This window comes from Chelonoidis abingdonii, chromosome 9 (assembly GCF_003597395.2).
Source record: "Chelonoidis abingdonii isolate Lonesome George chromosome 9, CheloAbing_2.0, whole genome shotgun sequence".
Lineage (NCBI taxonomy): Eukaryota > Metazoa > Chordata > Testudines > Testudinidae > Chelonoidis > Chelonoidis abingdonii.
The window spans coordinates 62,092,236-62,110,077 of NC_133777.1; the positions used below are offsets into that span (position 1 = coordinate 62,092,236).

Genomic DNA, 17,842 nt, shown 5'->3' on the forward strand with positions numbered 1-17,842 from the left:
GAATTAATGTGCTTAGTGTGGCCGCGCTCGACTTTATACAGTCTGTTTTATAAAACCAGTTTATGTAATATTGGAATAATCCCGTAGTGTAGACGTACCCACAGTTATCTTCATCAAATATCCTGTTTGCACATGAGATTAATGGTTAAGTGCATGGTTGAGCATTTCTGTATACAAGGATCCTGTTTCTCTGCACAATACAGTGACTGCACATACAAATTAGACATTCTGTTTTGTGTGTACAGCCTGGAACATCAGGTCCAAAAGACAAAAGTTGGTATTTTCAAAACAGTGCTCCAGTGTGCAGATAGCATTGGTGGTCCTTGTGGTCTTATTTGGCTCAAGTCACAGTGATTCAGATTTAGTTTCATATTAAACAGCTTTGTATTACCTTTTTATAGAAGATTCACTAGTAGCAGTATCTGTAACTGGAGATCTTAAAGTATGGGATCTATCCTCATCAGTGACCAGTATACAGGTCAGTTTGCATGAAACATGAAGTCTTAATCTAAAACATGAATGTAACATGTAGAACATGGAAGTATTGTCAGGATAGAAGAATACTGAATCTGAACATAATGTCTTGTGAATGTGTATTAAAGTTAGTTATTTTTGTAAGCATGTTTATTGAAAAGGCTGAGGCTCTTACTAAGCCCTGTCTCTTCATTCTCAATACAATTCTTAGAATCCATCCACTAAACACTAGTCCATGTCTTCGTACATCTCTTGCCTTGACTACTGCCTCATCTTCTGGTTTTCCTACATCTTGCCTGTTATTCTTCCACACTGATGCTAAGAGCATAATCTTTTCTTGTCACTCCCTCCTCCAAACCTCTTCTTCCCTCCTTCCACATTATGTTCAAAGCTCTACATAATTCTGCCTGTATGCTCTCTTGGTCCTTCTTTCTGTCTCCTATATACTATTTTTGTCTCCTTCTCCCACTGTCTACTTTTCATATTCTTTCATACTATCCTCTTCATTTGGAACAGCCTTTCACCCACCCTGTGTCAAGTGTCACCTCTCTCCTCAAATGTACTTACTGTGTACAGTTTATGAATATTCTCACCAAAGCTGCCCTGACACCTGTTTGTGCTGGAACTGGAGTCCTAGCTTTTCTTTTGTTCCACTTAATCTGCAAGTACTTTAGGCCAAGGACTGTGATGGTTTGGGCCAAATTCATCCATGGGGTAACTCCACTGACATCAATAGCATTAAAATGTGGATGAATTCAACTCCTTGCTTTTTGTAAGCACACAGGAACATAAAAATGGCCAGCCCATCTAGTCTAGCACAGTGGTCAGAACCAGATGCTTCAGAGGAAAATGTCAGAACCCTGCAGTAGACAGATGTGGCCACCATACTAGTTCAAATCTTGGTCTCTAATAGATAGGGATGGACTTAAATCTTGAAGCATGAGGTTTAATATCCCTTTCAAAATTTTTGTTGCTGTTTATTATAACTCTGGGTATTCTTGATATCCATATACATGTCCAGTTCCTTTTAGAATCTTGCTAAATTCTTGCCCCAAAAATGTCCTGTGGCAATGAAATCCACAACATTTATATTGTTATATAAAAAAATTAGTACCATCACTAATAAAGGACTCAAATTTGTATAATCCTTTTCTTAAAATAGGAAGGTTGCCTTTTTAGCCACACTAGCAACATTTTCAACACCTCCTTTCTCCAGAGTACCCTTAGCTACATTAATACCTTACTGTAGGAGCACCTCATGGGAGCTGCATATTAATGGAGAGGATCAGACCCTTAAAAAGATGCTGTCAAGTTTGAGGTCACTTCTAAAAACACGTTCATTGTTCTAAAAAGTTTGTGTTAACATTTCCGTTCAGTGTATCAGTCCTAGATAACTAGTGCTGCTGCAGCCTTGAAATTATTGCTGTTAAAGCTGAGTAACTGTGCAGCCATCAGTCACAAACAGACATAACACAAGCATATGCAGTATTATGCCGACCCTTTTCTTTTCTTTTCTGCCCTTTGAAATGGGAGGGATTCAGAGTTAGTGAGACTACAGCTCCTTCAAATACCTAGAGAGCACAATTCTCATCAATTGTAATTCCCTCCTGGAGCTGCAAGGGTGAGTAAGAGGATGCCATGACATTCCTGCCTGTGATAGTGGCTGTTTTGCTTTTAACTTAACAGCTGAGATTGTCTGACCACTGTAGACCTTCTTGCGGAGGATTGATGATGAGAGGGGGATTGTTTCATGGCAGAAAATGTCAGTATTTTGTAATGTGATCAATAATTAATAAAAATAATTCCAACACAACTATTTTGGACCTATCGACCTTGATAGTGAGCCTTTGATATTCACTTTGAAAAGGGCAAAAAGTAGGATTTTTTCTTTTGCAAACCATTCATGCATTCAAATCCAAAAGGATAGGAATATAATGACCCTAAAAGTGGTGGGAAAGTATTAATTTAAGTCAAGATCATTTACCCAGCATACAACTCAAGTGACGATACTATTGTTTGCTATGCTGTAGCAAAAGAATCCGTTGGCCATTGTGCATCTGAAACTGCAAGCCTATAGACTGCTATGGCTTTCTTAGCTTTACATGGAGCAATGGCTAGTGCATCTTCATAGTGGCAGATCTATCAATGCTGCCTATGCTCTTCCCTGATCCAATCCCTCCCTGACCCTCATTGCCACTCCTTTAAATGAGAGTATGAAGGCAGTCCCCACAGAATGCCCATCTCTACAGAGACCATGAATCCTACCCCCAAGTCACTGTTTAATGAAAAGTTACAGTTTGCATTGCATTTTCAACATATGTATTTACAAAATGTTTTCAATAGGTGGTTTCTTTCCTGAAATTCATAGCCTGAAGATCCAGAATATCTTGTTTGTCTAATGCTACTACTTTTCCCTCTAATATCTAGGAGAGGCAAAGTGTATATGAACAAGAATCCAAAGCTCTGGACTGTACAAACTGCCAAGCAATAAGATTTTGCACATACACAGAAAGACTCCTCTTAGTCGTCCTCGCAAACTGTTGGAAGGTACAGCATTACACATAGTACTTTATGCTTCCTATACAACATTGTTAGCAATTCAGTAGCATTTTGAAAAAGTGAACATGACTGATTTTATATGTAAGTAGTTATTTTCCACCTTAAATCAAATGAAACAGTACTTACTAGCTATTTGGGATATCAGAGGAAACTGCTTGCTCCATTTCTTCACCAGTTATTTTAATTGCATAGCTGAGATGATAAAGGCCTGGATTTTTAAAGGTATTTAATTTTGTGCTCTGCTCTGTATTGCAGTGTCCATGTCTCATTTTCAAAGGTGACTTAGGTTCCTAAGTCCCATTGAAAGTCAGTATGCAAACCGTACCACATGCTGCCCCTTGACCACTGCATTACATTCTCCTGGAACTGCAGGAGAGGAGGCCCCGTGGAATAGCAGCGTATGTGTTTTCAGAGGAGCTAGGAATGGGATAGCCATCTTTTGCTATGCACTTCTGGACAAATGTGGGTTTGCATGCTTTGTCTTTGGTGATTAATTTAATCTGTGGTGAAGAAGAAATGTGTGTCCCAGATGACAGAACTGTAGGTGGATCTAACAGTGTTGTGTTCAAGAAGCTACATATGTAGTGTGATCATGCCAGGAGAACTGTCAATATTTTAAATAATATTAACAGAGGAATGTACAAGTTCTCCCAAGAGGAAATTTGAAGGTTTTGTTCTAATGGGCCATATTCACTCCTGAACTCAATGTAGTTACACAGAGGATGAATTTTGTAACGAGAAACAAAACAAATCCCCTGCCTCCTCCCAACCCCTGACTGTAATTCTACCTTTAAGCCTTTAATGTTGTTTCTATTTAATTGGCAGTTTTTTATTCCTAGAATCATGTGGCCTGATTCTGATCTTACTGTGTTTTAACAGTAGTGTAACTCCATTGAATTCAATAGGGTGGTCTGAATGTACACCGTAAAAACAATCTCATAAATACTTTACTTTCTGAATCTTTGCTCAAACCCAGTGTTTGCATTAAAATGAAATAGTGAACAGGAAACACATTATACTATTCATTTATGTTTATCTATCATTTTTCTTTCTTTAGGTCTATGATTATTGTGATTTTTCCTTGCTGTGCACTGAATTCAACAAAAGTGGTCAGTGCTTTGCTGGTGGTGAAGTGCTAGCTGCTCGGAGACTCATCATCTGGATGGAAGATGGTCACAGTTACATCTACCAGCTGCTGAACAGGTGGGCTCAGATTGGAAATGAACACAAGAAGTTCAGGTACAAGATGGACTTTGGGAAGTTTATTATGGAAAATCCCCGCATGTCGCAAATGATGAAAAACCAGAACAAAAACACTTTGGCACTAGAAGATTTACCCTGAGTTTGACAGCCCCCGGTCTTTGTTTGACACAGCAGGGGATACAGGAATAAGATTAGCCATGTAGAACTTGGGCAGCTGGTGCTGTGGTTTCAAAAAGAAATCACTTGTAATTACTTTCCCAACAACTTTAGCTGAACTTGAGAATCATGGACACAACCAATCTGCTTTTAAAAAGACGAATTTCTAAAGCATTTGATTTTCTTTTTAATTTTGCAGCGGGCATTCTAAAAGCATATATCCTGCCGATGGAAAAGTGCTCAAAGAAACTGTTTATCCTCATTTACTCTGCTCCACTTATGTGAAAGAAAATAAGGTAACATGAGAATATTGTACAATGAGCTTCAAAAGTTGCTTCATATTTTGCTTGTAATGACCAGACAGACTCTCAGCAAACTGGACATTTAAGGCATTGAGTCAAACTGGATTTAGTTGTTATATTGGTATAATAAAAAAGGCTTACTCCTTGATTCTAATTTTGACTTTCAAATATGGTGAATTCATGATATACTTTGTATTTTATAAAAGGCTCTTTGTTGAGATTTTTTTGTTAATTTTCAAAATTTGCATTGAAATTTAAAAGGCAAGGTAAAATATTGAGAATTTCTTACACCCAAGGGGCTCAATCCTGCAAAAAGTTACTTATGTGAATTCTCCTATTGAAGTCAATAGGACTACACATGCATAACTATCTGGGCCCAAGGACTCTCATAGTTCATTACAAAATGCATCCATCACAAACCGTTTGTAATCAGTCTTCGAACACATTCCATTATACAGAGATTCCTATCCTGATCCTGCAAAGACCTATGCATGTGTTTAACGTTTTTTCCAGTGTGAGCGGACTTTACTGGCAGTACTCAGTGTGTAAAGTTAAGCACATGTGTAAGTCTTCGCAGGATTGGCACCTAAGGCCTAAGAAGCTGTTTCTAAAGTTTAGGGAAGTTCGTACAGAGGAAATTGAAGAGTCAGATGGATCAAGAGTCCTTATACTTCCAGTACTTATGGAATTTTACTTATTTATTATTTGGCTATGAAAAAGTATGAGAGACCTGTTCCTGTTGAAGTCAATTTTGGTTTTTTGATGTTGACTTAAGTGGACCAGGATCAGGCCCTTAAACTATTTGTCAGGACTATGAGAGAAAGGCACATTTTTATTTGTACTCCACCAAAAGCACTATTATATATACAGGCTTGTGTGAGGTTTTTTTTAGTCCCTCCTTTTCGTTACTGGGTAAAGGATTTTAGACACCATTTTGCTGCATAGTTTTCCTAAACCTGACAGGTTTAATTTTTTATGCGAAGGGCAATAGCCATTAGTTTATTTTTCCCCTCACACACTTATGATCTAAAATCAGATAGCATAATTGTTGAAGGATGTCAAAAGATAAAGACCATCAAGGAAGAGAAGTAGCCAAAATACATGGCTTAGCAATAACTGTGTCACTATGATGGCAGAGCAGCTTATGTATATTTTTTCCAACAAATTAAAAAATAATAATAATACTTTCAAGTATCCACATTCTATCCATTTTCTGTTCTTATTCTTTGATGTTTGGCTTCGTCCTGTCTAATTAACTTCCTGGCAAAATCCATGGTGATTTTTATGGCAAAATTGAGTGTGTGATGTCAAAGTAGCTTGTGAGGCTGTACATCTCGACCTCCAAGTGCTACATCATAACACAGAGCAGGAGTTCCCAAATCTTTTCATAGTGGGACCCATATTTATAATTTTGTGGACTTCTCTTCCCATTTGCAATCATGTAACATCCTTGTTGCAACTCCAACAATTGCTTATATGAAAAGTGATATGAGAATGTTATTTGTGCCTTAGGGTATGTCTACACTACGGGATTATTCCGATTTTACATAAACCGGTTTTTTAAAAGAGATTGTATAAAGTTGAGTGCATGCGGCCACACTAAGCACATTAATTCGGCGGTGCGTGTCCATGTACCGAGGCTAGCGTCAATTTCCGGAGCCATTGCACTGTGGGTAGTTATCCTGTAGGTATCCCATAGTTCCCGCAGTCTCCCCCGCCCATTGGAATTCTGGGTTGAGATCCCAATGCATGATGGTGCAGAAACAGTGTCGCGGGTGATTCTGGGTTAATGTCATCACTCAATCCTTCCTCCATGAAAGCAACGGCAGACAATCATTTGCGCCCTTTTTCCCCTGGAATGCCCTGGCAGACACCATAGCATGGCAACCATGGAGCCTGTTTTGCCTTTTGTCACTGTCACCGTATGTGTACTGGATGCTGCTGACAGAGGCGGTTCTGCAGTGCTACACGGCAGCATTCATTTGCCTTTGCAAGGTAGCAGAGACAGTGACCATCCCTATTGCACCATCTGCCATTGTAAATTGGCGATGAGATGATGGTTATCAGTCATTTTGCACCGTTTGCATTTGGAAATTGGCGATGACGGTTATCAATCCTTTTGTACCATCTGCCACTCTCATGGGTGCTGCTGGCTGGCCTCGCTGAGGTCGGCCGGGGGCGCATGGACAAAATGGGAATGACTCCCGGTCATTTCCCTCTTTATTTTTTGTCTAAAATGGAGTCAGTCCTGTCTAGACATATGGGGCAAGCGTACTAGAAGACACGCAAAGAGCACAGCTGCTCCATGTCAGAGCCGCCATGCGATCCCGCAGATAATGATGAGCTGCATGCCATCTAGGGGGTCCCCTGCAACAACCCCACTCGTTTGCTCCCTCTTCCCTCCAACCTCCTGGCTACCATGGCAGTGGTCTACCCATTTTGTGTGATGAAGTAATAAAGAAATTCAGGAATAAGAACACTGGACTTTTAGCGAGATAAAATGAGGGGGAGGCAGCCTCCGCTGCCTATGATAGTCCAGGGAGTACAGAACTTTCTTTTAGACAAAAGGGGGTGGGGCTAATGAGCTCAGCCTCCAGCTGCTATGATGAGGACGGTTACCAAGCCTTTTGTACATCTGCTGGAATGACCGGCGAGTCATTCCATTTTTACCAAGCGCCGAGGCCCGACTCACGCGGCCAGCCAGGAGCACCAAACAGGATGATGGGATGGTTTTCCCACCATTTTGTACTGTGTCATTCAGGAAAGGAAGGGGAGGGGATGCTGCTAGTTCAGTGTGCAGCACCGCATCTACCAGCTATTGCCTGCAGTAGACATCTGGTGACACTGAAAAAAGGTGAGAAACAATTTTCCCCCTTTTCTCACGGGAAGGGGGGTAATTGACGAGGCTATATCCCTGAACACCTTGGACAATGTTTTGACCCCTCAGGCACTGGAAGCTCAGCCAAAGACCATGCAAATACTTTTCGGAAAACTGTGGGGAAACTGTGGGATAGCTAGAGTCCTCAGTCCCCCTCCTCCCTCCCTCCAATGAGCGTTCCATTTGATTCTTTGCTTCCCATATGCTGTCACGCAGACTGTGCTGAGTCCCTGCTGGGCCCTGTCCATCATAGCTTGAAGATTTTTTTCAAATGCTTTGTCATTTCGTCTTTGTAATGGAGCCTGATAGAACGAATTTGTCTCCTCATCAGCATCAGATCCAGTATCTCCTGTACGGTCCATGCTGGAGCTCTTTTTGGATTTGGGACTGCATCATCACCCGTGCTGATCAGAGCTCCATGCTGGGCAAACAGGAAATGAAATTCAAAAGTTCGCAGGGCTTTTCCTGTCAACCTGGCCAGTGCATCTGAGTTCAGATTGCTTTCCAGAGCAGTCACAATGGTGCACTGTGGGATACTGGCCGGAGGCCCATACCATCGAATTGCGGCCACACTAACCCTAATCCAACGTGACAATACTGATTTCAGTGCTACTCCCCTCGTCGGTTTTAAGAGCCCTTTATATCGATTTAAAGGGCTTCATTGTGTGGACGGGTGCAGAGTTAATTCGGTTTAACGCTGCTAAATTTGGTTTAAATGCATAGTGTAGACGAGGCCTTAGAGAATCTTCCCCCAAAATAAGAGTTAGAAGCTCAGCTTTCATTGACTTTTAAGTAGGAGCTAGATATCCATCTAATGGCTCTTCATGCCTTTGAAAATCTCAATGTTAATGTATTTTCACCTGTATTTTAATGCAGTTTAAAAGTTGGAAATAAGGACCATGAGCGCATCGACTGTCAAATGCTTCACAGGCCTGTAGTTTGGGTACCATTGGAATTGAGTATGTAGTATCATATGTGTTAGTCCTTACATTCAGTGGTCCCTGGTTAAATAGGGTGTATAGATTCCCAGTACCAGTGTGTAGACGAATGGACTCACCCCTGCGGCGCCTCCTGCTGGTGACTTCAGGGAATTAGCTCAAATTCCAGCCCGGAGCGCCCTCTGGAGGCCAGTGATCCACCTGTCTGCTGCTGGCCCCCAGGACCCCAGGGCCACTTTAACTGAGTCTCCTCCCTCCCAGGGGAACCCTCACCCCACTATCCCCTCTTTGCCTTAGTCATGGCTACTACCAGTCTCTGTTTAGCCTCCGTGCCCTGGGGCAGACTGCAGTGTATCAGCCAATCATCACAGGCAACAAGAGGTTTGGACTGGCTGCCTTTACCCACCCTCCAGCTGCCCCTCTGCAAGCCCAGTACCTAGGAGGCCTAGAACCAGCTCTGCAGCCTGGGGAGTTGCTGGCTAGGGCTTCCCAGCTCCTATGGCCTTTCCCCAGCCCTGCCTTCCTCTAGGTCCCCTCAGGTGAGTTCCCAAGCAGCCAGGCCTGTTTCCCTCCCCAGTTAGAGAGAGGCTGCTTGCCCTTGGCTTCCCTGGCCGCCTTATTAGGCCCTGTGGCTCAGTTTGGGGCGTGGCCCCAGCTGCAGCCACTTCCCCAATCAGCCCAGCCTGAAGACTGCTTTCTCCAGCTCCAGCCTCTTCCCAGGGCTGTTTTTAACCCCTTCAGGGCAGGAGCAGAGGTCCACTCTGCTACACAGTGGAAGAATGTATGACTTCAGCCATCAATAAACAAAGCATTTGCATTCCACATATATTTCTCTCAGCATTGTACAGTAACTGTTAATGATGAAACACAATAAGCAGAAACCTGTTGATAGATGTCAGTAACAAGTCTGCTTTCTTCAAATATATTATAGCCATATACCCTGTAACTTCTTGCAGGTGAAGTAAATGGTGACACTGTAGACCATTAAGTATTTATGCCAAAACACTGTCCTCAAATTTGCTTTCTCTTGTATCGTATAATCTACTATGAATGCAGGGTTTTTTTGTTGTGTTTGTTATGAAGATAATTTAGGTTTTATATCAGCTGAATTTTTTTTGCTCAATTCCTGCCCCTATTCTGCTTGTTTTCTGCAAAACTGGCAGCACAAAGCAGGCAGAAAGTTCACTTAACAAGCTGCTTGCGGATTCTCCTGGTGTAGCAGAATTCACAGGTGGTGTAGACCCTGGGTAGCATTTCCCCACTAGTCCCAGCTCCTGGTCTGGTGTATAGCTTGTGGCAAGAGCATGAGTAGAGCAATGCTGCACTCTGGCAGTCCCAGCATTCTTAGTGGCCTTTAAGAGGGTCATACCAGCCAGTGCAACTTAGAGCAGCCTCTGGCTTTAGAGCAGTCACTGGCTGAGGAAAGTTCAGCCACAGCTGAGGATTCAGCCCTTTATTTTTACAGATATATTTCCAGATGTTATAGTTTTATTTTGCAATAGGGACTATATTGTCTTAATCTATTTTTTCATATGGAAATGTTGAGTAGTTGCTGTTATTTTTGTCACAGAGTTTTCCTTTTGTTATGGGCTTTATGAATGAAAGAAAGGAACCTTTTTATAAGATTCTTTTTTCTGGAGAAGCATCTGGAAGAATCACCTTGTGGCATATTCCTGATGTCCCAGTGTCGACGCTTGATGGTTCTCCAAAAGGTTAGGCAATTTTCTATATTTTGTGCAATTTTTAATTACATTGTTGCTAGCTCAGTTCTCACAAAAAGTCACCCGGGAAAGTAGAGCTTCTCTAGTCATTCAGGGTAGAATTCATCTCTGGTCTGTAAAACTAACACAAGGCTCTCCACACCATGAAAGCCATGCATAGGTCGGGAGGGGAGAAACATAGGCACAATCCTTGCACAGATTGCCCACCCTGGCCAAAATGCCATGGAAAGGGCTGTCACGCTGTGTCTGCATAGGCCAGTGCATGAAAGTTGCCCCACTGAGGGACCATGTGATCCAACTGGTGTTGAAAAACTGCAATTACTATTGCAAATCGCTGGATGAAAGACAGGCCCTTTGGGAGGAGGTGGTCAGGGAGGCAAGTGTGCTTTTTATTTATTATTTTTTGTTTACAATCAGTCACTTCTCTGACTTGTTCTCTATTTTTGAATCCCTGGAAATTTCATGTGAATTATTCTTGACTATTCATTTTTGCTAGAGATCCCAGTAGCAGCAGCTTGGACTCTACAGGATGATTTTGACAAACGTCGTGCTATGTCGGAAGGCATTATTGATCATATTTGTGCATCTAAAGATGGGACCGAAAGTGCAGTAGTCACTTCATCCGTATATGTGCCCAACCTTGATAAGCTGGTCTGTGGGTGTGAAGATGGGAAAATTTTCATAACACTTGCTTTGCATGCTGCCAAAGCAAGAATTTTAGAAGACCTTTCCTTGCTGAAACGTATGTTCTTAATGCAATTCTACTTACTCTAATTTTTAATCAAGCATCTTTTCATATTCCTCTACATGAAAAAGGATGAAGGAAGTAGAGATATGAGGGCTCAATTTTGTCCTCAGTTACACAAGTCCTGGTCCTGGTGATGTTGCTGAGAGCAGCAGCCATGAAACTAAGGGCAGAACTGAGCCCTTTCCTTTTTATTTAATACCATTTCTCATGAACAAGTGCATGTTTATACTGCTGTCCCCTGGATATGTTGCCATGAATCATCTGTTTAGTATTGTACAGTCTGTATATTTGCACTGTTTCATTGTATAGGTGAAGAAATTGCCATTGTAAGTCAAATATAAATATGGGTCATGTTACCTTGCCTTTAAATTATTCCAATCCATTGGTTTAATTTATTTTAATTTTCAGAAGTGCAGGGTCTGGTTGACTAGCTTCTTCTGAATGGTATTTTATATCCATGCTTCTTTTGTTATGAATTGTTATTTTAACCCTAATTAAAAATAGTACTAGATTATAGCACATCTTTTTAATCCTGAATTTCAGAGCATATGTAAAAGAATCTTTATTGCAGTCTTGAAAGTATTGAAATGTTTCCTCTGCTCCAGTTTCAGAAAGTGTTTAAAACTTGGTGTGTGTTTTGGTTGGGTTTGATTTTTTTTTTCTTTTTAATACATAAGGTCACTTTTTAATTTTGTTATATGCATATGTTCATGCACCTTAGGTTGTTTCTAGGTGCATTTTTCCATTAAAGAAGTGGGAGCCTGATTGTGCAAATACTTGAAATTGAGCATGGATTCATTACTGTGATGAATATTTTTATCAGGCCTGATTCTCCTCTCATTTACACTGGCTTTATTCTGGTGTAATTGATAGGAGAATCAGGCCTGATAAGAAAATAGGACCAATAGGACTACTTGGGATCATAAACACTATGCCTAGTCATAAGCATTTTCAGAGACTGGTCCTAAGTTTTGTTTGTATTTAAAAATGTGTGGAGACATTTTGTAGTCTTCACTTAATCCTGCTTACTGAGAGTTTTACCCAAGTAAGACTGAAGTTCCTGTACTCCCCTCCACTTGAGCAGCTGAAAAAGCCCTAGGCCTTTGGGTGAGGATCAGGGAGTGTCAAGGGGAAAATGACAGAGTATTTTCCCCCACCAGCACTTAACCACTTCTCCCCTCTGCAGCCACTGCATTAGAGCCCAGCTCTGCATAGCCAATGCTCTGTTCATATACAGGAGAGCTGGCTGTGACATATTGCAAAGAAACAGATGGTATGTTTACACTGCAATGTAAGCCCAGCATTTTAACTCAGCTTCAAGCCTAATACCTCTTCTGCCTACACACAAATTGTGCTAACCTCGGACTCAGACGAAGGGTTCCAGCGCCCCGCAGGGGTGGAGGGTCCAAGCCTGAGTCAAGCTGGGAGCCAGGGTTCAAGCCCTATTACTTTGCAGTATAGATGCAGCCCCACTGGACTCGTGCTCTGGGATTCTGCCAAAAGTACCCCACGATTCCTCTGAACAGTCAAGTTTTCTCACATTGCACCATGAACAAAGGACTAGAGCGGCCACATTTTGCGAGGATGTAAGGAAGTTTAGAATATGGGTGGTAGGTAGGACTCAAATGCAGTGTGGATGCTGGTGCTCGAAGCTGGGACACAAGGTTCAACAATTTCTAACCTAGGGTTACAAATGAGTGGAGACGCTCAAACCCTAGATTAACAAATCCAGGGTCTGCTAACTCCGATTTATCTAAACCTAGGCTGACATTGCATTGCAGACATTTCCAAAGTCTTTCTGTAATTGAGAGAGATACAGAAGGTTTCAGATCCAGTGGGTTCCCTCCTGCTGATCCTGGGCTTTTCTCCTTTTGATCATTTCTCCTCTCAGGTCCCCTCTACCTCTGACTCCCCTCTCAAAAAGGAAGAATATAGCAGAGTGGCAGCCGCTCGGGAGCTGTGGATCAGTGCTCCTGTTGTGTGTCTTTTGTGGCATAGAGAAAAGAATTTGATCTTGAGTAAGGGCTATATTGACCTAAAACTCTTACTCATTTAGGAGTGAGCTCTTGAATAGAAATGATACTAGCCCATTGGGAGTCCTAAGCAGGAATATTTTTGACCCCTCTCCTGACAACACATACTAAAGCAAATGGGGACCCCTGTGAGCTGCTCGGGGTGCTAAGCAATTGCTTAGTCTGCTTATGCCTAGTGCCAACTCTAGTTTGAATACTTTTCATCATACAGATTTCCTGACTGCAAGCACACATACAGTAAAAATCTGTTAGGTGTTTTTGTTTGTTTGTTTTTTGGTAAAGGGCAGAAATCATTTTTCTAACATTTTTGTCTTACAGATACTTTGCCTTCCAAAGTTCTTAAGGGCCACAGCAGAAGTGTTACTTGTTTACTTTATCCACGTGGTAAATCAGCCAGGTTTGATCCAAGCTGGCTGGTGTCAGGTGGCCAGGATTCTTGTGTGATCTGGTGGGATATATTTACGGAGGAAATTTTGCATCGGTTCACTCTGCAAGCTGGTCCAGTAATGAACCTGTTGTTATCACCAGAGAACTACAGAGTAAGTAAAGACAGAGTAAATGATGGGTTTTTTTTCTTTTTTGGAGGGCTGGGAAAGTAATATTTACAGTAATAATTTTATTTTATTTGTAACTTAATTCCCAGTTACTAATTACTTACTTTATGTTTTGTATGAGATGTACGTTGACTTCCTGTTTTGGGGTCTGATTCGCCACTGTTACATCAGAATTCCCATTAAGTCATCAACCTGGTGAACTGAAGTGGAGAATTAAGAATTTCCTGTCTGAATGTGGCATTTTTAGAGAGAACTAATTCTGAATAAACATAATTGCCAGAGGGCACATAGATCCTGATTCTCTTCTCACTTATATATGCTGGTGTAAATCTGAAGTGGCTTCCACTGAATTCAATAGTTATGCTGGTGTAAAACCTGTACGAGAGGAGAATCAGGCCAATAACAGTTATGTATAAATGTGTGTGTTTGATTGTTTTGATATCTAGCAAATTTCTATTGGCTTTTTTCTCATGTCTAACTAGATGTTTTAGAGACAACCTTTTACTTCAGAATGAACGATCAGCTCTAGTACTATTTAATTTCTAATATTCTTGTGCATTTTTGAAATGTACAGGGTTCAATACAGCAAACCCTTACTTACATGAGACGCCCCTGAAGTCTGTGGAACAAGGATTTTACTCCTTAAAGGTGAAATACACCTTAGTTCAAAGGGTCTGCGCAATAACCTATTTACTACACAAGGTCCACTTATGGTGCATCTACGCTACAGCTGGAGGTGTAATTTCCAGCTTGGGTAGACATACATGTGCTAGCTTTGTTTGAGCTAGCTAACTAAAAATAGCAGAGTAGACATGATAGAATAGGTGGTGGTTCAGGATTGCTGCAGGAGTAAATACTAGGACTGTGGGCAGAAATTACATGTACTCAGAGTTGTAAGGCTTAACTGGTTCATAGGGCCTGTGCACAGCTAGGTGAAAATTACTCCATGACAAAAGGTAGTAACCTGATCTCTTAAGCCCTGTTTTCAGGGGTTGTGTTGGACTTACATGGCACCTAGGCATTTTTCTGGTCCTTTGCACGGGGGTGAATTTTACCCGAGAGTGAGTTCCACCCTGTGTCAGGATTACTTGTTGAAATAAGGCTTTTACAGGAGCAGATCCACATAGTGCAAAATGCAATTATAACATACCCAGTGTTTGCACTGGTGATATTTTGCCTTTGGCCTTTGTGTAATAAGAACTGACACATAATTTTATGTCAGATGAATAGTGATTTGAGTTAAAGTAATTTTTCATTTATTTCCAGGAAAAACCTCTATTACTAAGTATATTTGATTTATATAGCTGCTTCTTTAATAGACCACCTGTTAATGTGTGTGATTTTTTTTAAGACGATCATAGAAGATCAGGGTTGGAAGGGACCTCAGAAGGTCATCTAGTCCAACCCCCTGCTCAAAGCAGGACCAATCCCCAGACAGATTTTTACCCCAGTTCCCTAAATGGCCCCCTCAAAGATTGAACTCACAACCCTGGGTTTAGTAGGCCACTGCTCAAATGACTGAGCTATCTTTCACCCCAAATATGCCTGTAATTGGATTGTATCTTTCCTTTGGAGCTCAGATTTGTAGTTAATCTTTTTAAACAATTTTTGGAATGCAGGCTGAAATGTAACACAAGTTTCTAAATGAACATATTTTGTGGCAGGGACTCTTTTGTGTTTGTTTGTACAGTGCCTAGCACAATGGGCTCCTGGTCCAGGACTGCAGCTCATAGGTGCTACCACAATAAAAACAATAAAAATAATCATAAAAATTGAGTTATTTATATGTTTTTGCAGCTAAACGGGCACAGGATTGTGTGCTGTATATGCAGTGATCATTCAGTAGCACTTCTACACCTTCAGGAGAGAGTATGTCTCTTACATGCCAGGAAGCATTTGTTTCCTGTGAAGATGATAAAATGGCACCTTGCTGAAAATCTGCTAATTGTCGGATGCGAAGATGATTCTGTTTATGTTTGGGAAATTGAAACAGGTAATGTGTTTTTTCTTGTTCAGCCCTCGCTAATTAGTTTTGTTCTAATCTATGATGTTTGGTTACATGTACCCAGATCTGTAGTGGGGCCATGCAAAGATAGTAACAGATTACATTTATTAACTAGAAACTTTAATTTTTTTATTATAAATGAGCAAGAATTAAAGGCTTCATGTGATAGAGTATGTCAATAATAAAATACAAGCGCTTGAGTCAGATCCTGACAAGCAGATGATTAGCTGATATTGCAGTACAGAGAAGTGAGCCGGATATTTCTGGAAGCTATAAATAAAAACATAAGTTATCTATTTTAATTATTAACAAGAGAGAAATTTACTGTCCTACCAATCTCAAACTATGTCATTACATTTTGCCTTCTTCAGCACACTCACAATCTTCGCAACCTTTTGAGTTAATTGATGATCAGTAATAATGGAAGATAATTAATTGCAACTCTAACAACTGTGGAGCTGTGAAAACTAACACTGAGTATTTCAGCTTAAATTGTGGGTTCACAAGTGATTCAGTAGGGTGGCTGCTGATTCATCAGGATGGTAAATGTACTTATTTGAATGTTGAGAGACTTAAAATTATTAGAAGCTTTAATATTATTGAAAATTGCAATACATTTATCTCTGCAAGTGAGAACACATCTTGTGAAAAAAAGAGTACATAATGAGTTTAGAAGCCATGTAATATAAAGAATATTGATACTAGAGGAAAATATAATGTTACAAAATTCACTATACAAAACTTAATTCACAACATTTATAAAGATATTTTGCTCTACAAACTAATATAGCTAAGTCAAAGGCTATCCTGAAAAAGTACCTATTTTAGACAGAGTTCCATGTTTAAATGTGATAAATACCAATATTCAATGAAGTACTTGGCAAAAAGCAGACTGCATAAATTATATACTATATGGATTTTAGTAAGCTATGTAATACAGCTGAGTAATTAGGATAGGAACTGCCAAGGCATATGGTACTTATTTTTCCTCTAATATACTGAATCTTAAAAAAAAAAAAAAAAAAAATTGGCTTAGCTTAAAATGAAGTTATTAGCATTTAAAATCTGCTGAAAACTATTTTTTTTCCAAAACCGGTATGTTTTTTTTTTCAAGTATTGAAGACATATTGTGCAAAAATATTTTATCTAGATTTTGAAAATGCTTCTAAATTACACCTTTTTGTTCAAAAGAAACAGAAAAGATGTTGCTCTTGAGCTGGAGAGCCACACTGACCTCAGGAGACTGTTAAATTGTGTGTAGTGCTTATTTATTTTCTACTGTGCTATTATATGCTGTTCTGTGAGTAAAAGACTTAAAACTGCTGCTTACATTTACCGCTTTAATCCTACTGCAATGAAAAAGGTTGTGGAATAAAATTTTCAAAAGCGCCTCAGTGGCTTGAGAACATGGCGCTTAAGAGTCGTATTCTCAAAAGCAATTTTCAAGTGCTCTGGAGTCTCTTAGGAGGTTTTGAAAATGCTACACTTCTCCATTCATATTTTTATTTGGTTATGCACTTTTTCTTAACTGTAGTTGCTGATTAATACCTATAACGTTTAAGATTTCCTTTTTTATTCTACATTAAGTCTACTCTGTAAATATGTGCTTGACAGGCCAAATTCTGTGGGTTTTCCTCCAAACAGGTACACATTAGATTGCATTAGTTCCCCCCTCCTGCTCAGCCATCTCTTGCCTTTGAGCTTTTGTAGATTTCAAAACAGTCTCCCTCTGCTTGTCTGGTCACACTCCGTTACATTACCCTCGATCTGTATTGGTCCCCTCTTTTTCTTCCACCATACATCACACTTGTAATACCTTCCTGATTCTGTGTTTCATGCAACCTCATTCTCCTCCTTTCCCATCCTTCTCAAGACTCACTTCTTTTGGTTAGCTTTTAAATGCTATCCATCTCTGCACCACTCCCGCCCACCTACTGACTTTGCTCCCTCAAGCCATGAATATAATATGTTTACATATTAAATTAATTAAAAAAAAACAGAAGCATGTGTCCAATGGATGCATTTACTTCCATTCTGGTTCTAGAGATATTACTGGATCTAGTTATGTTCTCCATTTTAAAGATGAACAATAGCTCTGAAACTGGTAATACCTTTAAAATCAGAAAATAACAGAACGCCCCTAGCCATCACCTACAGCCCCCAACTAAAACCTCTCCAGCGCATCATCAAAGATCTACAACCTATCCTTAAAGATGATCCCTCACTCTCACAGATCCTGGGAGACAGGCCAGTCCTCACTTATAGACAGCC

The 17,842-nt window shown here is 40.4% G+C and overlaps 1 protein-coding gene across 1 annotated transcript in view; it reads left to right on the top strand.

The window, feature by feature from the left end:
• WDR72 (WD repeat domain 72) overlaps positions 1-17,842 on the top strand; it is a 192,491-nt gene that overhangs the window by 24,329 nt on the left and 150,320 nt on the right. The window contains exons 6-13 of the mRNA XM_032796694.2: positions 402-478; positions 2,902-3,021; positions 4,091-4,236; positions 4,592-4,688; positions 10,081-10,222; positions 10,728-10,973; positions 13,331-13,551; positions 15,364-15,559. Of these exons, the coding sequence (XP_032652585.1) occupies positions 402-478; positions 2,902-3,021; positions 4,091-4,236; positions 4,592-4,688; positions 10,081-10,222; positions 10,728-10,973; positions 13,331-13,551; positions 15,364-15,559 (1,245 nt within the window). The remainder of the gene's footprint in view (positions 1-401; positions 479-2,901; positions 3,022-4,090; positions 4,237-4,591; positions 4,689-10,080; positions 10,223-10,727; positions 10,974-13,330; positions 13,552-15,363; positions 15,560-17,842) is intronic.